The following is a 23342-nucleotide window of genomic DNA, read 5'->3' as shown; positions in this document are numbered from 1 at the left end:
GTAAGAGGGGGCTTTCCTGCCGGCCCACCGCACGCCAGAGGGAAGAGCAAAGCTGACAGCATCCCTCTCCCGGATTCCAGGAGGCTGAGACAGAGGAGGGGAAGAGGGGCTGGCTTTGGAGAAGAAAGCTGTGGAGGCAGCAACGTTGATCACAGGGCAGTCTGTGGAGGCAGATAAGCCAGGGTTCGAGTCTTGCAGCAAGCTGTATGTGTTGTGAACCTTCAAACCTTGCCGAAGCTCAGGTTTTCCATCTGTGAAATAGGGGTCACGATGGCAGCGAGTAGTTACTGAGTTTCTTATGCGCCAGGCGCCGAGCTGAACGGTAGCCTCTTCATATTTGGTGATAGGACTCACTTCTGAGGGGTGTGGTGAGCATCACAATGGAGAGGGCAGGAACAGCACAGAGCAGAATTCCCGGCCCATAAAAAACACTCAATACGGGGTAGCTAATAGTGTAAACAAGTCTATGCTCTAGTACCTAGAAGCTGTGTGGCGTTGGGCAAGGTACGTCCCCTCCCTGAGCTTCAGAGTACACTCAAATTGGGCCGAGCTCAATGGAGGTGCTGAAGGTAGAAGTCTTTTATAAACTGTAAAGTGATTAATGAATTGTTAGCAAGGTTGTACAGTGATCACACCTTGCTTCTTGCTACAGCTGCCGTTCTAATCTTCCTTCCAATTTGAATTCTACCCACTCTTCAAGACTGAGCTCCATGTAAATGTCTACAGGAAGCTTCCCCGTGTCCCCAGGGGGGCTCCCTGGCAGGCCTCCTGCCCTCCTTTCTCTCACGGGCCTCACGCTTCATGCATTGACAGCACAGGGCCTGGGTACCCACCATGTGCTGGAATGTGTGCTAATCCTTAAGGAAATGGAAATCCAAAATCCCTATGCTAGATGATCTCTCCCCTCATGTTACTGTTACACAGACACTCAGTAACATTAGTGACTATTCACCAATTGCTTATGTACATGAGCTCACTCCATCCTCACAACACCCCTATGAGCTAAGTGTTATTCATTTTATAGTTGGAAAAATCGGGGACCAGGGAGATCAAGTTACTTGTTTAAGTTCCCACCCAGACGTGTGACTCCAAAGTCCTTGTTGTTAACCTTGCCCCACACCTGGACTGGAACTTCCCTGAGGGTAGAGATAATGCCTGTTTCATCTTGGTATACTCTGCGTTGCAATAAAGAAACTTTGCATGCAGTCGGTGTTTCCTAAATGGTGGCAGTGTTGGGCGATAGCTCTTAAAGCACTTGGAGGAGGTTGAGACGTTGATTGGGAACAGTGAAAGTGTGTTGGGGGCAGTTTTCTCTAACCTTTGCCTCCCTGACCTTGTCTACACCAATGCCTGCCACACGGTATGCACACACAGAGCTAGGGGACGCCCGCCACACGGTATGCACACGCAGAGCTAGGGGACGCCCGCCCCACGGTATGCACACGCAGAGCTAGGGGATGCCCGCCCCACGGTATGCACACGCAGAGCTAGGGGACGCCTGCCCCACGGTATGCACACAGAGCTAGGGGACACCCGCCCCACAGTATGCACACAGAGCTAGGGGACGCCCGCCCCACGGTATGCACACGCAGAGCTAGGGGACGCCTGCCCCACGGTATGCACACAGAGCTAGGGGACACCTGCCCCACGGTATGCACACAGAGCCATGCACACAGAACTAGGGGACGCCCGCCACATGGTATGCACACAGAGCTAGGGGACGCCCACCCCATGGTATGCACACAGAGCCATGCACACAGAACTAGGGGACGCCCGCCACATGGTATGCACAGAGAACTAGGGGACGCCCGCCACACGGTATGCACACAGAGCTAGGAGATGCCTGCCCCACGGTATGCACACACAGACCTAGGGGACGCCCGCCACACGGTATGCACACAGAGCTAGGGGACGCCCGCCACACGGTATGCACACAGACCTAGGGGACGCCCGCCCCACGGTATGCACACAGAGCTAGGGGATGCCCGCCCCACGGTATGCACACAGAGCTAGGGGACGCCCGCCCCAGGGTATGCACATGCAGAGCTAGGGGACGCCCACCCCACAGTATGCACACAGACCTAGGGGACACCCGCCCCACGGTATGCACATGCAGAGCTAGGGGACGCCCGCCCCACGGTATGCACACGCAGAGCTAGGGGACGCTCGCCCCACGGTATGCACACAGAGCTAGGGGACGCCTGCCCCACAGTATGCACACAGAGCTAGGGGACACCTGCCCCACGGTATGCACACAGAGCCATGCACACAGAACTAGGGGACGCCCGCCACACGGTATGCACACAGAGCTAGGGGACGCCCACCCCACGGTATGCACACAGAACTAGGGGACGCCCGCCCCACGGTATGCACACAGACCTAGGGGATGCCCACCCCACGGTATGCACACAGACCTAGGGGACGCTCGCCCCACGGTATGCACACACAGACCTAGGGGACGCCCGCCACACGGTATGCACACAGAGCTAGGGGACGCCCGCCCCATGGTGTGCACACAGAGCTAGGGGACGCCTGCCCCACGGTGTGCACACAGAGCTAGGGGACACCCGCCCCACGGTATGCACACAGACCTAGGGGACGCCCACCCCACGGTATGCACACAGACCTAGGGGATGCCCGCCCCACGGTATGCACACAGACCTAGGGGACGCTCACCCCACGGTATGCACACGCAGAGCTAGGGGACACCTGCCACACGGTATGCACACGCAGAGCTAGGGGACGCCCACCCCACGGTATGCACACAGAGCTAGGCGACGCCCGCCCCACGGTATGCACACAGACCTAGGGGACGCTCGCCCCACGGTATGCACACGCAGAGCTAGGGGACACCTGCCACATGGTATGCACACGCAGAGCTAGGGGACGCTCGCCCCACAGTATGCACACAGAGCTAGGAGAAGGCGAGCAATTGGTGGCCAAACCAGCTTCAGAAGGAAGTCCCCATTTGTTTTCGGGGTGCCCATTTCAGGATACCCTGCAGGGGGCTTCTCAGGAAGATGGTTACTCATCCCAGTGCTCTGTCCTCTGCTCAGAAGCCTGCTGAGAGTCCCAGTTGGGGTGCGGGTGAAGCTAAAAGCCTCCATACATCACAAATTCCGTTTTTTTCAAATACTCAGAAAAGGGGAGTGTTCAATTTAGGTCTCGGACCCACACCGATGTGAGCTTTGCCTCTCCGCAGGACCCCCTTCCGAAAGGCACCAGGAGAGGGATAAAGTGACACTTGGGGAAATACTGGATTCTCCGCCCCCCTTCCTGCCCCTGAGAGCCTCCCCTGCTCTGCGCCCTGTGACATGGGGAGGCCTCCAAGAGCGAAACCGTGGAGTCAACGCAAGGGGTCTGACACCACAGGATGCATCTGTTCACGGTGTGTAAACGCTGGGGGCCAAGAGCCACATGGTTCCGATTTAAATAGATTTGCTCTGCAAGCTACCAGCTCCCAAGCTGGTCCTCTGACCTACGCCTTCCAGTGTGGCCATGCTCGCTCTGCACTCCTGGGATGAAGACCAGGGGGCTCCGGGCTGCCCTGGGCAGTGCCACCATGAAGGGAGAAGCAGCATGTACCTGCCCATTTCTCTGCACATTAATGTTCTTCGTAAGGAAAAGAATAAACTGAAAAAAACTGATTTGCTGAAATGGAAAGGGCACAGGGCTTAGCAACTGGGCACATCCGGGCCCTACCCCCAGGAATGTCATTTACCAATTGTTTAACCTTGGAAAGTTACATCATCTGCTGAGCCTCAGTCTTCCCATCTGCAAAATGGAAGTAATAAGCCAATTTATCTCTCAAGAGTGTCAACAGGGTGGCATGTCAGCCACTCATTCATCTACTCAACAGACCTTGAAGAGGGACCTTGCTGCACTGTTCTAAACACTGGGGATATATAGAAGATGCCTGCCACCTGGGAATTTGAGGAGAAAGGACATGCACCCCAGAAAAGTCATAAAGAAGCCTGTTTCAGATAGTCATGTGTGCAGAGAGGGCACTAAAAGTGAAATTATAGAGGATGACTGTTGGAGGTTGGGGGAAGGACACCGTGTGCAGACAGGTCAGGGAAGGAAGCCTCCATGAGGAAGGGATATCTGAAGTAAGACCTGTATGAAATGAAGGGATAAGCCATGCAAACGTCTGGGGCAGATGGAATCCCAGGCAGAGTAAAGAGCATGCACAAAGGTCCAGGACAGAATGGTGCTCAGCACGTTTGTACAATCGAAGGGCCCATGTGTGAGAAATACTTTGGAAACTATGATGCTGCAAGAAAAGTGGTTTCTCTATTCTGGCTCTCTGCTGTAGAAGGAAAATATCCCCTGGTCACATGAATTATTTGACCAAAAAGTTTTGTGGTCAAAAGAATGAGGTAGCACTAGATTAATAAGTCAGCTTTTTTTTTTTTTTTTTTCAATTGCAGGACTTCTCAGAACCTTGAATGTTCTAATGCACATTGTGGATTTCCAGAAGGTGCTATGACACACATTTTCCAAACTCTGATAACCTTGTCCAATGGGACATATCTGGACTAATGTCCCCCAGAACACACTGTGGGGACTGGAGCATCCCTGGTTTTTCAGCACATCTGTGTGTGCCTGGCTTACAGGCTTGAAAACAGGGAGGAATGGGGAAAGAAGGTCATGTGTACCCGCCATCAGTCACTGTGTTTTACCCGCATCACCTGACTTGCATCCTCACCAGAACTCCTTGAGGCAGTACAATTACTCCCATTTTCGAGAAGAGGAAAGTGAGACTCAGTGAGCTTAGCTGCCTGTCCACTCCGTGTGGACAGAACTCCAGTAAGGTCTGCCTGTCTGTCCCCTAAGCCCCTGCTCTTCTCTTTGCTTTCCCATCAAGTCGCAAGAGTTGTGTGAACACACTGTCCAAAAATGATAAACATTACCCCAAGTGCCCCTCCCAAATACCTCCCTGACATAGCCCTGTCATGGCTGAAACACAAAAACAAGGAAAACAAAAGAAAAGCCGCTGGCTTCATTAAAAAAAAAAATGGGGGAAGGATTTAATATCAGTGATGAGCAATAAAAATAACAAAAGAAGGAAAAAAAGAAGCCACCTCTCAGAGGGAGGAAGTTGGCTGATCTAAGGGATGGAGGAAGGGACATAGGTACTTTTATCAACGAAATTCTCAGACCTGGGCAAAGATGGAGACACCCTCCCCCTATACAAAGATGATGAGATATTTATAAATTGTCTTTTCTTCATATATATGTATGTATGTGTATATACATATGTTTATATACACACACATATATATTTATATTTATTTAATTTAATTTATTTAACTTATTTATATATTTATTTACTTACAGACTCAAGTTCCACATAGAGGCATATCCTTAAGTGATTCAATAGCCAATCTCCCCACTGCTGTCCTCACTGCCCAGGGCACTGGCCCCCAGGCATGCACAGCAGAAAGGATGGATGGTGCTCAACCAGAACACAGAAGACCAGTGGTATAGGGCTGGTGAGGGTCCCACTGCTGGCTCCTGTGCCCTGCCCCTTTGCTGCAACTACACCATGGGGCGGGGGTTGGGGGGGGGAGCTGGAATAATAACAGGAAGGTGGTTTATAAGTCACTCTGGGTTGCTCAGATGGGGACAGAGAAGAAGACAGCATGTCCCCACCGGGAAGGGAGGGAAGATGCTCTTTGGCAGGAGCGCTGCAGGGTCCCTGGGAAGTAAGACTGAGAAAGAATGATCAAGATAGGACTCCTTGTTTTCTGCCCAGGAATGCATCGACTGCTGGAAGGGATCCTGGAAGGCTCTTGTACCCTGGAATCCTAGGAGCCAGTGAGGTGGTTGCCCAATGGCGATGCGGCAAAGTCAAGGCCTGCAGGGTCGGGATGGCAGCGAGCTCTCCTGGGGCTCCCGAGGGAGGGAGGGGTGGCCGGCAGAGTGGCAGGGGGTCACTCCTGGCTCAGGTGGCCCGCAGGCGCCGGCCCCACTGTGTCTCCAGATCTGCCGATGTCTTTACTGTGAACACTCCTGGTAGTTAAATGTTGGCGACTAATTAAAAAAGAGGATTAAGGAGGGCCAAACACAAGTTATTTGTGGTCTTATCTGGCCTACGTGACAGCAGTCTTGAAACTTCTGACGAAGAGGGGCCTGAGAAGTGAATTTCAATGCCAGTTCTGTTGCTGAGCGGCTGGGTGGCTTTGGGGAGCTCACGTCCCTTGCTGGGACCTCAAATGAGAATGCAGAACCAGAGAACCTGTTAGAGGCCTCCCAGCTTCCAGGGACCACGGTTTTATGAAGACAAAACAACAGAGGTATATAATCTCAGAGCCCTTGGGGAGGGGGAGAAATAGATTTTGATAATCCCAATTATTGACAAGGATGAGGAAGCAGAGGAACTCCGGGAGAACTCTGACGGGATTAGAAGTTGAACAACATCTTGGAGAAGAATCAGGAGCATCTGGTCCAGTCGAAGAGACACAAGTGCTCAGGCACCGCAATTCCATCTGCCGGCAACTCCAACAGGTGTTCCAAGAGGCCCTGATCCCCCTGTGGGCTGGATAACTTGGGGGAGCCTGTGGCCTCTGGCCGTGAGAAGCTTCTTTCTGGGTTCCAAATCTCATACGCGAATTTCCTATATAGTCATCTGATGGGATGGATATTCATGCGTGGGCTCCTGTAGGCACCATCCCTCACCCCCACCCCACCCAGTCTAAGTCCACGCTGGCTAGAAGGACTCAATCTGGTCACATGAAGAATTTATTTCCTCCTAGAGCTGGCTTTCTCAAAGTTAGCTCCCTGTCCGAACTGCCCTTCTCTGGGTGGGCTGGCATGGGGAAGTGGGAAGAGTTTGAGGTAGAGGGAGAAAAAATGCAAATAATAAATGGGGCAGGAGGGAAGGGAAGGGAAGGGAAGGGAAGGGAAGGGAAGGGAAGGGAAGGGAAGGGAAGGGAAGGGAAGGGAAGGGAAGGGAAGGGAGAGAGGAAGGGAGTTTACTAATTGTGTAAGCACACGGCCCACTGAATTTTATAATAAGCTGGTCAATCTCTGTTTAGTACCATAGGATAGTGTGTGTGCATGTGTGTGTGTGTGTACGTGTGTGTGTGAGAGACACACAGGAGCCTCAATCCAAGACTGTTGCTTTTCTCACCGGAAGCCTCTTACCTTCCTCGCCACCATCGCTAAGCCCCCCAAACATTCCCCCTTCCCCTAGGTGTGGTGCTGGGATTTGGCTAGAATTTCTCCACTGGACCTCTCCCTTGAAACCCGATCCTGTTTTTGTGGGCCTCTGAATTTAGTGTAAGTGCTGCACGGGGCCTGGAGACCCTTGAATCTAGGTCAGAACACACCGCCTGGATTGACTTTGCTGTAGTGATGCTCCTCCCCGGGCAGCCCACTAGGTATCACGCTCTCCGGAGAGGAGAATGAAGATGAGAAGGGGCAAAGGGTGGGAGAGGAGGCTGAGCGGGTGGAGATGGCGGGGAAGGCACAGAGGCAGCAAGAAAGAGGACGAGTGGGGAGGGGAGACGAGGGGCGGAGGGCTGGAGGCTGGGGAGGCAAGGTCGGCCCCTCTCGCTACCTGGGAAACAGCTGAGAGGCAAGTGGGCTGTTTCTGCCAGAGCCAGCTGAAATGTGTGCTATAAAAAGTGATGCTATTTACCTTGGTGTTTTGAGAATGAAGAAAAACATCCCGTGGCTTTTTACAGTTGTTGCTTATTTTTCTTTTCCCTCCTCCCAGTTTGCTTGTTTTAATGCATTTGCACATTTGTGCAGTCCTGACTGGGTGTGTGCCCCTTCTGCTCTCCAGGAGCAGCTCCTCCTTCCTCACCCCCGGTTCCCTGGAGCATTCAGGAGGGGCCCCCAGTACCCCACCCCCACCCCTGTAGCTGTGGCACTGGGGGCTCAGCCCGTCTCAGCCAGGTCCACGCTCAGGGCCGAGCCACAGAGGCCCTCAGAGCCACAGTCCCCTCACCTCCAGCGTCCCCCTCACTAAATGCTCACACATGAGCAGCCAGGGCAAGTCCCCTTCTCTCCTGGATGTACTTGGCTTCGATGGGGACCTTGTGGCTTTCAGGGGCAGACAAAGCAGGATTTTGCCTCCCTACTGCCCGGACGGCCTTGACTCACTGTCTCTTGTCCACACCTCACAGGACAGGTGTGATCATGAAATAAAATAATGATATAAGCTGATGAAGTGCATGTTGGTTCCTTCCCCCACCCTCTCACTCCTCCCAGCTCTTGGGAAGCACAGAATGTCAGAAGTGGAAGGAACCAGAGAGAACATCCAATCCATCACCATCATCCCATGGATGGGGACACTGAGGCCCAGAGAGGCGGAGTGACTGGCTCATAGTCATACAACCAGTGAGTCCCCGCCCGGTGCTCTTCTGCCACCAAAGAACTCAACAAATGCTAAACAATTGATTTGTTTCTGAGGTTAAACATTTCTGTTTACTTCGAGCACAGGAACTGTTAATTAAGATTTCAAAGAAGCCAGTGCTGGCCTCCGTCAACTCGCCCGTGGTCCCGGTGGCTGGTTAAGGACGGGAAAGAAAGCATTACAGAAAAGGTCTAATGGATTTACATTTCCCATTGACATTGTTTCCCTGGGTTCTGAGAATCAACTTATTTTTATAGTCTGGAGAGCCAGGGATGAAAAAGCCCTTTTAGTATGAAATATATTTATATTTATATTTAAGGAGCTCTTTTGCCTCCGAACGATTGCAACAGACTTTGCACAACAGAACTAGAGACAGTGGGTGCAAAACAATGTGGGTTTTGCAACCACCTTTTGTGTCCCCTGTGGTGGCAGGGGCGTGGGAAAGGCAGTGTCTCCCCGCCCCGCCCCAACCCTTTCCTCTCCTGGCTCCCAGGTACAGAGGGCAGGGCCAGATCGCCTTTCAGAGGGCCTTACTCTGGGGGAGCCCACCGAGACGAGACCCCCATCCCCGCCTCAGTCTCTCTTTTTCCTTCTGGATCTCATTAAACAAACTTGAGAGGTGCTGTGCGAGCATGGACCAGCCCTTCCCCTCTGGGGGCCCTAGAATTCTGGAGGGTAACGTAGGAGTTTGGACCCTCTGGATGTCCTAGATGATGTCCAGAGCTTCCTCCAGCTCTAAGAGCTTCATGCAGAGTCTGAGGCAGAGAAGCACCCCCATCAGATCAGAAAGTGACCATAAATATTCTGTATTAATACATCACCTTGGCACGGTGTCTCATGGTCTCCAAGAGGACCTTCACCTGTGGCGCACCATTTAGCCCTCATGACCCCCTGGTGGGGTAGATATTATTGTCCGTTTATTCAAAAATAGGAAAGCGAGACTCAGAAAAGTGAATGACTTGTCATGGACACACAGGCGAGAAGGGGCACGTTCAGACCCAGGTAAGAGTATCACCCAAACTCCTATTCTTGCCAGGAAACACCATTCTCTCTTAGCTTCAGACGAGGGGCATAAACGACACCAGATCAGAGGCACGGATGGAGTGAGGCCACGCCATTATCAGAGACTCTGAGACCGCTGGGGGGATCTCAGGAGCTGGGTTTAGGGAAGACGCAGAGATTTCCCCATCACTGGAATACGGTGAACTGGGATGAAGCAAATACCAGGCTCCCTCCATCCCCCTAAATAATTACTCCAGTATTTCAGAGCTGCAGGAGAGTTAATCCACCTCTCTTCTCTTTGTCCAAATGTGGATGCTGAGACCCAGAGAGGGAAAGTGATGTTTACCACACGAGCAAGCCATTGTCAGCGCTAGGACTGCGAGCCAGGTAAGGGAGACTTTCCACCAGCGCGCATTCCTGCTTCCCTCCCTGGCCCCTGGAATCCAGAGAGGACGTGTGGGCCTCCCAGGCCCAGAGGCAGAGGCGGCCAGAGGCCAGAGGATGGAGCAGGGAGAACACACAGACTTTTCACAGCCACACGCATGTCTACGCAGTTGCAGAATTCCTCCATCTGCTTCTGGCTAGCAAACGGCCCCGGGCAATCAGACCCCGGGTCCCTTACCTCTGTTCGGCAGAGCTGTAGGTCTCCCCTCTCTGGCAGCTGCTCAGGGTGACGGGGTCAAAGTTGTCGAAGGAGCGGAGGGCCACCCCCGAGACGGCGACCAGGGGTGAACTGAAGCTCACGCGGACCGCCCGGCTATGGTAGAAGGGCTGGCTGAGGTCATGCACCACGGGGATAATCAGGGGATTGTTCCTGCAGCTCAGGACATGGAGGCCTGTCAGGAGAGACAGAGGGCCGAGGGGCCAGGCTCATTACTCAAGGCCAGTCACGCCCTCCCCAACGGGCCCTTCCCGAAGCCCCCAGACCCTTTCATGTCACTGCACAAAAGCACCATTGGGTGGCCAGTGGGGATTTTGAGTTTGATTGAAAGTTTCTTTGTCTGCCTTTTTCTCTTGGTTCCAAATCTTTCCAATCCCTTTGCCTCCCGCCCCCTAAGCTTTCCCTTCACCTAGCGCCCACAGCCTCTCTCCCTCCCCCAGTGGCCACCCCTCACACAAGCATGGCTGGCCCTCACCACCCTCCCACATTGCCTTCAGGCTCGATGGCCCAAGCTGCTAGTTTTCAGGCTTTCTTCCCAGTCAGCCACAGAGATGGTACAAATCATTCACAGCAACAGGCTGCCCTCGTTTTTAATCCAGGAACCCAGCAGCAGTCCTGTGAGGTCCGGACCTCGGTAGCCAGGCTGCAGAGGTAACGCTGGGAATCAAGGGCGGGAAGTGGTTTTCCAGAAGCGCCCAGAACAGCCAGCCATGTAGACCAGGCTTACCCCATCCCAAAGCCCTTGGTTCTTTCTAGAACGGGGAACAGGTCCCCAGGCTTCAAGGAGGATGGGAGGGGGCAGAGAGGAGGGGCTCACCCAGAAGAGGGAAGGGAACGATGGGGTGGGATGGAGTTGGAAAAATAGACACTTCCTTTGGGGTCTGGTGGACCTCGGTTCACATCACGACTTAGCCTACCTAACGATGTGACTCCGGCAAGCTCCTAAAACTCAGTTTCTGCATCTAAACTTGGGGCTGATCCTAAGCACATCCTGGCAGGCCTGCGCTGTTGGGGACGTTCAGCTCCCCATCCAGAAGGCACCCTTCTCTGGTCCCTGAGAACAGCAAAGGCTCCCCAGGGGGTGGCAGGATACAGAGGACAGAGGCCAGGGGACACTGTGGGGAGGGACGGGGACACGTGGAAGCCTCAGACACTGAGTCACGGGATCCCAGCAGCTTCTGTGGAACTGGACCTCCCCCCACGCCTCCGAGCTCTCTGCAGTGCCAGGACAGCTAGGAAAATATTTGCTTCTCATTTAGGGAAATTTCTCCGGAATCCAGATAAGTCCAGAGGGTTTTTTCTTCTCTTCCTTATTCGTATGTCCCCCTGCCTTGCCTCTAAAACTAAATAAGTAAACATAAAAACAAAACAAAATCCTCTCCCTGCTCCCTTGGCTTCTGCTTGACCCTGTGATGACCCCTTGCCTGCTGGCTTCATACGGGGCTTCGAACCGAGCTCTCTGTAGAATGGTGCATGTATAGCTCGGAAGCCCAGCCTTCAGGGCTGGCCTGGGATTCCAAACACCTGGAGGTGTGGTGCGAATGTGGGACGGATAACAGGACTTTCCTAGTGCTGGGTCTCGTGCTGGGCACCGTCACAACAGCCCTAAGGAATAGCTCATAGAATCTCTCTCAATCTCACTCTGACGATGAAGTGGCACCGTTGTCCCCATTGTGCCTAAGAGGAGAGCAAGATGCCACATGAGGGGCTTTGAGGTCCAGAGAAGTGTGCCCCTTCTTGAGCCGAGCGAGTGGCAGGGACAGGACTGAAGCCCGGGCCGTTGGCTCCGGAGCTGGGGCTCTCCCCTCTGCCCCGTGCACACGTGGGTGCACAGAAGGGTGTGCAAGTGACAACTCTGGTCTCGTCCTCCCCACCAGCCCTGTGTGGAGGCAGCTTCTCGGCACGCAGGACCTGGCTCTTTACCTGCCTTCCCAGTCCCGGCCTTTCCTCATTCCTCCTCCCGTGGGGAGCCCCGCAGGTGGTGTGCAGACACGGGTTCCACTGTGGGGCACAGGGGATGCCTCGGGGTACAGCGGAAAGAGCCATGGCCGTGATTCCAAAGACCTGGCTCCTCTCCTCTCTCCCCGGGGTCTCTCAATGCCTCTCCTGGGGGTCTCAGGCGCTGATACCTGGACAAAGGGCCTTTTCTCAGTCTCCTTCCCGGGGTCTTTTGAGGATCAGATGGGGCGCCTGAGATTGAAGGTGCCTGGCAGAAGGGAGCTCTTGAAGGGAGGACTTGGACAGCGGCCCCTGATCCCCATATCTGCCACATCCAGGTTTCTCTGGATACACAAAAGCCTCCTGACTTGAAGGCAAGCAGAATGCCAGAGAAGCAAGAAAGAGGAAAGGTGGAGGAAGAACTAGCTCTCGGCTGTTCCTTGAACCAAGAGCCATCTGCATGAGAACGTGCTCACCGAGATCGTGGCTCTGATCTTTGGTATCAAATAGCTGGACGCTGATGGTCTCCTGCTTCTGGTCCCCATAATAGGTGCCATCAGTCACCAGGTGGACGATGACAGCTGCGGCAACCATTGGCTGAGAAAAGTATGCCTGAAATGCAGAAGGCACAGGAGGGTCACTCACTCGCTCAGGCTACGGGGCAGGGGTTTCAAGGAGCATCTTCCATTTCAGGGCCTGCACCACTCATCATGGGTCCATGATGGGAATAGGGAGGCAGTGAGGAACACAGGCTCTGAAGTTCAGAAACTCTGTCCCAACTTGGCTCTGCGCCTGCTGAGCTGTGTGACAGGGAGTGGTCGCTCTGCCTCTCTGGGCCTAAGTTCCCTCACATCTAAGTGATATATTAAGTAAATAACTGAATCACAGGGTGGCTGCGAGCTCCCAGTAAGATAATGGGAACAAAGTGTCTGGCACATCCTAAAACCACAAAAAAAGGTGTTACTATTATTTGTCACTTCTCCATGCTAGCCTCTGCGAGGCATGAAGGAGACAAAGCAAAGTAAGACCCAGCCCTTGCATTTCTGCAGACTGTGGAGTTCAAAGTGGGTCAGTGACATGCAAACACAATCCATAATCCTTAGGAAGATGGGCCTAAATACAGTGATATAATACCATGTGACAAGCACCTTCCGACAGATGACCGGACATGTACAGGACTAGAAGGGAGAGAACAGTCACTTCTCTGTGGGATCAGTTAAGACTTCAAGGAGGAGAAGACAATCTTAAAGGCCTTGAATGATGAACAGAAGGTTCCAGGCAGACAAAAGGTTTCCAAAGTCTTTGCCAAAACAAGAAGGACGAGGGGCATTCCGTGCACGATGAAGGGATTCTATTTCAGGGAGCCTCCTACTGCTAAGTGTTTTGTTCTCTGTCCTTACAATTAACACCCTCAGTGGGGAGACAAACCATCTTGCGAAAGGGTCATGGGAGTTGGTGCTTCCTGGGGGCCACTGCTGGAGATTCTAAGGCTCGTAAAACTTTGGCTTACCCGGAGCCAGAAAGTGGTCTGAGCCATCTGGGAGTACGAGTAGCTGATGGTACAAGGGTACCAGGCATGCTGGGAAATGCCTTCACTGAGATCTATCACCTTCGTTCGACACACCTGGGAAGAGATAAAGAAAAAAATGTTTTTAGAGGGTCTCAGCAGTTGAACTAAATTCAATTAGATGCACCTTTACTATCCACCTATTTTGTTCTGGGCACTGCAGGAGAAAACAGGGATGCACAGACTGGAGGCTGCTCCAGGAGCCCACATTCTACTGTAGAACAGGGAGTCCTCAACACTGTGAAGGACAGAACAGAGAACATGTTTTGGTGGTAGAGGTGACAGAGAAATGCTCACGGGGACAAATGCTGGAGGAGTTGGCATCTGAGCTGGATCTTAAAGAACAGAGCGGACACAGGGGAAGGGCACTGCGGGTGCAGGGAGCAGGAGAAAAGGCTCAGAGGAATGGAGAAATCTAGAATGCTCAGGGTGTGCTAAGCTGCCTGGTACTCTTAGAGCTTGCTTGGGGAAGGTGGCAGAAAATGCAGGATCAGGGGTGGGATATCATCGAGTCGTGAATCGCAAGCAGGCCATTTTAGAACAAATCTGTACATTATGCTCAGAGCTGTATTAAGGATAGAGAAAGGCATATCCTTGGACAGGATGGGCATATCCCCCAAAGACAGAGTGTGTGTGTGTGCGCGTGTGTGTGTGCTGCGTACGCGTGCATACTGTGTATCCAAATGTCATTTCATTCCTCAGTTCATTCTCTTATCGGAGTCCTATTTGTTGGGAGATGGCTATTCGCCCAGCACCGTGGGACGAGACAGACGCGGGGAGCTTGCAGTGGACAATGAGTGTAGATGTCCATCACGGCACCACACCCGCATACACAACTGGAAACCGTACAGCAGAAAACAGAAAAGTTCCATGATGGAAAAAGCTAGGAGCAACTGGCTTGTTCCTGAGATTGGTCAGATCTTTTGCGGAAGGCCATCTCACGTTTGTGTTTTCCCTCTGACCTTGAACGTGGCTTCTCTCTCAACACTCCCCTGTGGATTTGGGTCTCCCTATACCCTAGACATAGGCAGGTCTCCCTATACTCACCTGAGAAAGGCTGACCTGGCAAACTCTAAGGCTCTGGAAAGCCATTAAAAAAAAAACAAAAAACAAAAGATAATCTAATATCGATCACAGTAAACATACATGTAAAACAAACAAAAAAGGGAAAAAAAGAAAAAAAATTATATTCAAGGATACCTATTCCAGCAATATTTGTAGTGGCAAAAGATTGGAAATAGTTTATATGTTCATCTGTTGGGGAAGGGATGCATCAGGTAAGAAATATTCATGTGACAGATTTCTATACAGCAAAAGACTTAAGAGGCCTGAATTAGATTCATATACAGGGATGATACTAGAAATATTTAATGTCAGGTCCAGTATGGGTCCTGGCCGCTCAAAACGGAAGCCCTACTCCTGAGCTCAAGACATCAGTGAAGAGATTGCAAAAGCGTAACACTGAGTAAAAACAAAGCAAAACAAAAGGAACAAGGCATAAATGGACAACTACAATATGATGTCACTTATAAAAATCACACAAAGCAAGACCATATATTGCCCAGAGATTTTGATAAATGAGTACAGAAGAATTAAAAACAGAGTAGAAAAGTCATATATCAAATTCACTAGTCAAACTCAAGAAAAATGCATGATGCCTGTGTTGTAATCTACAACTGCAATCATCAGTGTTTTTTTTTTTTTTAATGAGCTTTTTTTTGTATTGGAGTGATATTATAGTTACAGAAAAGTTGCAAAGGTAATATGGAGTCCTCTAAGTATGCTTCATCCAGTGTCCCCTACTGTTAGCATCTTCATCAATTCATTCTTGAAACCCCAAACAGAGGAAGATAAGTCGCTTAGCCAACTTTGGAGAACCACAGATCAGTCACCCAGAAAGTTCTGCAGTGGCATGCTGGCCTCATTTAAGGAGATCTTGGTTTATCTTTGACATTTGAATGTTGGATTAGTCATGGGTTTTCAGGGATTCCTTGGAGGTGTCTGCCTGCGGGTCAGGATGTGAGATCTGCTTCCTTCCTTCTCTACTGCTTTACCTGTACCATCTCCACTCATCTGTCCTAGATATTGAGCTGCCATGTAATGTTTCCTTTAAGAAATGAGCTTCACTGCTTTAAGAACATTGAAAAGTATTGCAACCTGTTTCTTGCCAAAGTTCCCCTCCCCCTCTCCGAGAAACCAGTGGGTCCTGAATATCACAGGTAACATCTTAAGGAGAGTAGAGGTGCCAAGAATCAAACATCTCATTGGCCAGAAGCAGGTGATGGCTTCTGATATTCAAATCTTTAGAAGCCCAATACCAAGGAGACTATGGGCAAAGCAGCCACTTTAATAGGCTGGAAGATGTCTTCAAGTTTATTTATTTTTCTCAAAAACAACTGGGACAGAGCTTAGGCAGATCTGCCAGTGGATTGTGTTACATTTTACAACAGTGCGAGACTTTGCATAAACTATCCATGGCATTTGAAATCCAGGCCAGCAATTGGACATGTATCATTTTGGAATTCTTTCCCCTGTGTTCTGAGCTGCCTGTCCCCAGCAGAGTGTGGTGGGGCACATCTCTGGAGTGCTGGGCGGGGGGCGCTTATCTCTGCATCTAAAACATTCACGGTCAGAGAAGTCTAAGACGTGAACAAAGCCCCTCTTATTGTTTAAATACAATTTTCTCTTATCTCATCAGCTCTATCAGCACTAGACAGGGCTTCAGAGGTACATACTGCTGTTATTTTATTCTCCTGTTTTCCTATTTGGATTGTGTTTGTTTCAAGCTGGCTGCGATCCTGACCAGGGACAGTCAAAGCAGATCAGAGAGGAACAAACAAATCCAGCTGAACCTTTGCCCAAAGCCCCAGTTGATCTTAAAACCATCTATGTTCCTGGGGAGGCTGGGGGGAGCGGGCTGCAGGGGAAAGGTGAAGGAAACACACACAAGCCTCCCGCTTTTACAGACCTTGTGGATTCTGCTCATTCAGCAGCCATTTACTGAGGGTATATGGTTGTAGACCAGGCTCCACATCCCTGAGAGAAAAAGAGCTTTGCCCTTGGCCACAAGGTTGGTCACTAGGGATACAAGTGTGATCCCAAGGTGACTGATTCTCTGCGGATGCTCTGTTTTCATCCATTCACTTCTTTGCACCTTCCAAAAAAAGCCAGTCTGACTGCATAAAGGATTACTGAACAATTTAGATTTTCCTGAACATTCGTGGGGGAACAAGCAGGAGAGCTACATCCCACACTCCATGGGGACTCAAGCTCCCCCAGCAACCCCAGGAAGCGAGTTCTGTCTCACTCATTATCTCCCTTCCTCTAGTTTCTCCACTGTCGCTGGCTCCAGTGGCCTCCCTATCTTCCCAACCTCTCCCTCTTCCCCATCTGCACCTCTCAGATCTCACGTGAGCCATTCTTCTCTCCCTCAGATTATCCACTCTTGCACACACAAGTCCTTCTGATGATGCCAACAACCCTCCCCAGAGCTGTCGGGGGGATGAACGTAGCAACCTTCTACCCTCTCTGTTATGCTACGATCTGTCTCTTCACATCACTCCACCTTGTGCAACACATATAGGGGGCTCCAAAAACCTGGGCAGCCTCTAGGCTTCAGGTTCCCCTAGACAGATGAAGAGGGGGTCTCCCAGCTGGAACCTGCCTTTCTGCCTTGCCCACTCCCATGTCTGGTGCAGCATTATTCACAATAGCCAAGATGCGGAAACAAACTCAACGTCCATCAAGAGGTTAATGGATGAACAAAATGGGATCTACTGATACAATGGAATGTCATTCAGCTTTAAAAAAGAAACCCTACCATATGTGACAGTAAAGATGAACCTTGAGAACATCATGCTAAGTAAAATAAGGCAGCCATGAAAGGACAAATATTCCACTTTTTCCATTAATAATTTCCAATAATAATTCCATTATTCCACTTATAGGAGGTATCTAAAGTAGTCAAAATCACAGAATTGATGAGCGGAATAGTGGTTGTTGCCAAGGGCTGGGGAAGGGTGGGAAAGGTAGTTGCTAATCAACAGACATCAAGTTTCAGGTAAGCTAGATGATTCAGTTCTAGAAGTCTTTTGTACCTGTAGTCAACAATACTTTATTGTACACAAAAAAATTTGTTAAGAAGGTAGATCTCAGGGTGCCTGAGTGGCTCAGTGAGTTAAGTGTCTGACTCTCAATTTTGGCTCAGGTTGTGATCTCGGGGTCCTGAGATCAAGCCCTAAGTCGGGCTCCATGCTCGCAGGAAGTCTGCTTGGGATTCTCTCTCTTCCTCTCCCTCTCCCCCCACCCCTGTTCTCTCTCTCTCTCTCAAATAAATAAAATCTTTTAAAAAAAGGTAGATCTTTTGTTAACTTTTTTGTCACAATAAGGTGAGATACAGTAATATTTTGAATGACTAAAATACTGATATTCATTGGATGAACAAATACATTAATAAAATAAGTGAGCCAGTTCAGGTGGGGGGGGGGGAGAGAAATTCATATAATGATGCTAGGCAAAGAGCAGACATGGTTGGGCTGGCAAGCACCCTCCCTTAGGTATTCTCAGGGTTGGAGGTGGGATTACCCAGTATCTTCTTGATTACTTCAGAGCCAGAGAACTCACTTCCATTTATAGGCAGCTCAATTGACTTTTGGACAGCTCTTCCCCATTGCCAGGAGAAAATGTCTGGCTATACTTCCTCCTTTTTCCTCTAAGTAGCAACGTCTATAAGCTTTCTGATTTAGAGTTCCCGACTCAGAGGGAATTGAAGAGTTATCTACTGAGACCATTCCTTTTGCCGGGCTCAAGGAAGGGTGGGCTGTCTTGTACAACATAACACAGCAAGTAGGTGGCAAAATCGCTATTTAAATGCAGAATTTTCTGGCTTCAGGAACTGGTGCTTTTTTCTTCATCTATGTTTGGCACCCCCTCGATCCTACTTTTTTTCTTAAAAAGTTTATTATTTTAGTAAGCTCTATACCCAATGTGGGGCTCAAACTCAAGGCCCTGAGCTCAAGAGTCACATGCTCTTCTGACTGAGCCAGGCAGGAGCCCCTCAATCCTACTTTTTTTGTGTGTAGACCCACCTCCAGTGAGATGTCTCCCTCTTCCCCAAGAACTCATGGCAGAAAGAGCAGACAGGAATTCGGGTGCCCATGCCACTCCTTTCTCCAGGAGAAGCCCAGCTCTAGGTCTTTGATGGAAGCCGAGGAACCACTGCCCTCCAGTCCCATCTTAACACCTGCAGGACCTGAGGAGTAGGAGACTGCTTTCCCACTTGGTCTTTAGCACAATGCCTTAGACACCCCATTACCTTCAGAGATTTGCTTACACCAAACACCCTCCATGGGCAACAGGAGACCTGGATCAGTTCTGGCTACATCCTTACTAGCTGGACATCTCCCCCACCCTCAGCTGCCCCATCTGTGAAATACAGTAGTTGCATGGAATGACCCCTAAGTACCCCAGGAGCTTAAGGACACCCACAGTCATAACATCCACCACGGGTCTCAAGGTCACAATGTCATTTATGCTCACAGAGGTTGGAATCATCGTCCCACTTTTCTGATGAGACTTTAAACAACCACTTTAAGATCATCTATCCAGTTGTGTAGGACGGCCAGAAGCCAGACTCTGATCCCTCCGATGCCATATTCTGTGTGCCTGTCTTGGTCAAAACCTCCCCTTCGTCTGATGGATAGGAAGGCACCAGCTACCCCTCTCTTTGCCTCTAGTTGTTCCACCTGCTCTCCCTGCTCCAAGGTCCTCATAATTACCCTGCCAATGTGAAGAACTAATCCTGTTGCCCCGCTACTTATCACCCCCTCCATGGCTGCCCAGGGACCACGGGATGGGAGGTTTCCCAGACACAGCTTGCAAAGGCCTTCGGGAGCCGGTTTCAGCCCCATCACGACCTTCATTGCCAGTGGCTGTTCCTCCTCCCCCCTCCCCTCCCCACGCAGCAGGTGGGCATCCGCACGCGTGCACAGTGGTGCTCCCTTCTCCCCGAGGGATGCTTTCCCTCCCATGCCCTGGACTCCACCACCACGATGTCTGTGCCCAGACTTCTCCGGCCCCCTGCCCCCCTCCGCCGCACTGGCTGCCCATTTTGTGAAATACTACACACACTTCAAAGCCAGTCTCAAATATCACCCCTCCTCTGAAAGCCCCTTTGCTCACCGCCCCCCCCCAGGCAGAATTAATTGCTCTCTCTTGTGTTCATATAGCTCTTTATATACCTTGGTTACAGCGCTTGTCAGGTTGGATTATGGTTGTTTAGAGCCCAGTCTTATCCCTTGAAATTCTGAAGACTTCCAAGGTGAGAAGCATGCTTTATTCATGCTCATGTCAATCCTAGCTGATCGCCCAGCCCCAGGACGCAGTAGGTGCCCCGAGAACAAGAGTCCCAGCACGAGCGGTAGCAGCTAGGGGGTGCCTGTCCTAGGCTGGGCGCTTTGTTAAGGTCTCCATATGTACTAGATCATGCAGGCCTCATGACAACTCTGTCAGGGAGGTACTATGATTATACCCATTTTATAGATAAGGACTCCAGGCCCCCGTACCTTGCCTAAGGTCACACAGCTCGTTAGAGGAACCAGGATTCAATGCTAAGGCACAAACTCAGCCCACACTCTTAATGGTAGATTAAGGCTGCCTTGAAAACGGTTGCTTGCCTATCTCTCAGGGTCATGGAGGATGGACTTGGGATTTCTCCTGAACAGAAGTTGCTTCAGCAGCCCAGAGCAGGCCCCTACAGGGCTGCCCCAGGGTGGGTGATGTGGTCGAAAGAGCCCTGGGTTGCCAGGCAAGAGGCTTCGCTGCTAGAGCTGACCCACCTGCTTACTTCTTCTGACACTCGTCCTTCCCATGTGCAGAAGGACAGAATAAGATGAATCCCTAAAAGGCTTTTCAGTTCTGACATTCTGCCAGCTTTTCTCTCCCAGCCTCTTCCTGGTGAATGCTGCAGGAGAGAGACTCTGTCATGAAGTGGGATTGTTCTGTCAGCCCCTGAGTCAGCTCCTGGACCCCATGTCTCTGGTCTCTGGAAGGCTAATTTCACAGCCACCTTTCTACGAACACCAGAGGGGTAACGTAAACATTTACTGTAGCCATTCAGGCAATGTGTTTTCTGTTTTCTTTTCTTTTCAGGCATGTGACAAAGAGCTGGTTCTTCCCCCAAAGCTTTGAGATCACTGGATATTTGTGCTGGGGGTATCCTCAGAGATCTGATTCCAGCCATCACATCTGACAGAGAGATGGGGAACAGGGCCCATTGGGGATGGGAGAGACCGCCGGGCCGCAAGCTCCTCTGCGACGGGCCAGGATGTCTGGTGGTGACTGGGGTTGCCTGGGCTGACAGACACAGAGGCCTCTGTGGCCCCAGGACTTAGGGGCTCTTGTCCACTCCACGCACCACCAGCCACTCCATCCAGCACCCGCCTCCAAACTCCCCGTTTGCCGAAGACTGCTTTCAATTAGAGGAGTTAACGATGTCTTGCTTTCAAAGGGTTTTTTAAATCCAGTTTATCTTCTACCCACACACGTCGTACACAAAGGCGGGGAGACAGAGGGAGAGCAGGGGGAGCGGGAGTTCTGGTATTTTCCCACACAGGGGAGATGCCATGAGGTTTCTATTGAATTTCGCTTTTACAGATCTACATGCCCTTTTGTCAATCACAGGAGGGAAGAAGTGCTCTTCAAATCTCTGGCCCGTCCTCTCCAATTTCCTCTTTCAACCCCAAAGGGACCTGGGAATGGGGCTCATAGAAAAAGAGAGGAAAAGGAATAGGAAGGGGGAGCATGGGGGAATGCACAAGTGCATACACTCACCTGCACGCACACACACGCACACGCACACCCCAGGTAGTGTTTCCAAATATTTCCACTTGGGCCACATTTTAACGTTCAGGCTTGTAGATCCAATGCCGAGCTATTTCCCCAAGAACTGCAAGGTTGTAAGAGGCCACAGGCAGGACTCCTTGATATGGAGATGGCGGGAGGGCAAGCCGGCTGGGAGACCATGGGTGAGGCCACGGAGACCATAACACTGAGTGGGCCAGGTGCAATAAAGCCACCTCCGTAAAGCCAGTGTGGCTCTCCCTTCCAGAACATGGTGCTCCCTCCTCAGTGCTCTGCTACGGGAGGGAAAGGGCACCGACTCTCAGAGACAGTCCACAGTACTGATGCTGCCCAGGTATCATCTTGCCATAACTGGGAGGAATAAGCATTTTTGTCCCCATTTGAGAGATAAGAGTCCAAGGTTTGGAAGGCACGGGGCACTTGCTCTCAGCTTAAGAGTCAAAGCCAAGTGATCTGACTCAAGGTCCCTGTACTTCTCACCCCATGGGTGGAGACTCCCCAGTAGCTTTTGGTCACCCCTCCTGTGGTTTCTTGTCTGTCCATGTGTCTCCATGCTTGAGTCAAGGGCAGTGCTTGTGCCCGATTTCTCTCTCCTCTTCACTGGTGTCTAGTGCAGGTCACTAGGCGTGGCTTGGTGAATGCTGCCATATTGAACTAAGGTGGCTTCTCCAAGGCCAAACACGTGGTTCAGGGCTGACATATTTGATCCAGAAGCCCAGGGTGTGGACATGGGAATAGCAACATGGTACAGAGAAGGCCCCAGGAGACCCTGAATTCATTCATGAGCACTAAATGGCCAGACCTGTCCACCACCCAGGCTCCCACGCAGTTAATGGGCAACAAATATGATGATGGCAGTAATACCTGGTATTTGCAGTGATTTCTCCCATTACTCTCATGCACAGCAGAGCCTGTCCAATTCCATTATTTAATTCTTAGAACCACCCTTTGAGGAAGGTATTAATATTACCTCTACTTCCTCGATGAGAAATAGGCTGATCGTTAACAGGGAGGACGCAGGCCCTCGAGACTCTTGAACCAGTTGAGGCACACATCAGTGCTGTCTTCCCCCAAGCCCTTGCTCGGGACAGACACCATCAATTAAATGGTGCATGCTGCTGCCCTGAGTGGAGACCCCAGAATCCATCTTAATAAAACACTACGGCAAGCCACTCACCATTGGTCAGGATTGGCCTAGGAGATGAACCTATTTGCAATCCTTGAACTTGGCTGTTAGCTCACTGTCTTTTACATCTTCAGTATTAAGAGCAGTGAAAAGCCTAAAGTAAGCACTAAAGCCAAGACTAGTTGAATAAAAGAATGAATTACCAACAAGAACAATGTTGTTGATCCTTTACTATATACAGATATGCCCCGCTTTTCCAAAGTTCACGTTGCACCCCTTTGCTTGTAGGAAACGCCTAAATTGGTACCTGTTCTCATTAACCAAAAGAAATCGAAAGAGGATTTTCACTTTTATGAAAGAAGGCAAAAAGCAAGAACAGCGTTCAGGGTTTGTTTGCGGCAAGTCTTACAGAAGCAGTGTGCATCCCAAGTAGTGAGAGCCGCGCCACTAGGGGCTTCTCCAGAACTACACTCAGCATCTCAGGATCAAGCCACCAGAGCTTTGGCCTGTGCCTGTGAGCATCTGTGCTTGATCTCGATTTATTTTGTGCCTTCGTTAGAGAGATGTGGCCTCAGGGATCAGAAAAGCCTAAAAGAGACTATTTTGGGGGTCTGGGAACACTCAAAAATTCTGTCCTATAAATTAACAGCATTTGCTTCTTTGCTTTATGCCATTTGTCTTACAAAAGGTGTCGCAAGAGCACCCTGCTTTCGGAGAGCGGAGGAAACCTGTATCAGGCATTCTAACAAGTGTTTCACATGCCTGGTCTTATTTGACCATATATATATATATGAACACTGGAAACCCAAACATCGAGATTCTC

General features: G+C 50.8%; 1 protein-coding gene across 1 annotated transcript in view; it reads right to left on the bottom strand.

Moving 5' to 3' along the window:
• Window positions 1–23342, bottom strand: part of PAPPA (pappalysin 1) — a 240753-nt gene that overhangs the window by 60112 nt on the left and 157299 nt on the right. The window contains exons 11-13 of the mRNA XM_036087337.2: window positions 13477–13590; window positions 12443–12578; window positions 9990–10203 (exon numbers count right to left, since the gene is read on the bottom strand). Coding sequence (XP_035943230.2) covers window positions 9990–10203; window positions 12443–12578; window positions 13477–13590 — 464 coding nt within the window. The remainder of the gene's footprint in view (window positions 1–9989; window positions 10204–12442; window positions 12579–13476; window positions 13591–23342) is intronic.

Source organism: Halichoerus grypus, chromosome 14 (genome assembly GCF_964656455.1).
Source record: "Halichoerus grypus chromosome 14, mHalGry1.hap1.1, whole genome shotgun sequence".
NCBI classification, from domain to species: domain Eukaryota; kingdom Metazoa; phylum Chordata; class Mammalia; order Carnivora; family Phocidae; genus Halichoerus; species Halichoerus grypus.
Note: the sequence above shows the minus strand (reverse complement) of the source record. Positions and strands in the feature narration are given on the sequence as shown.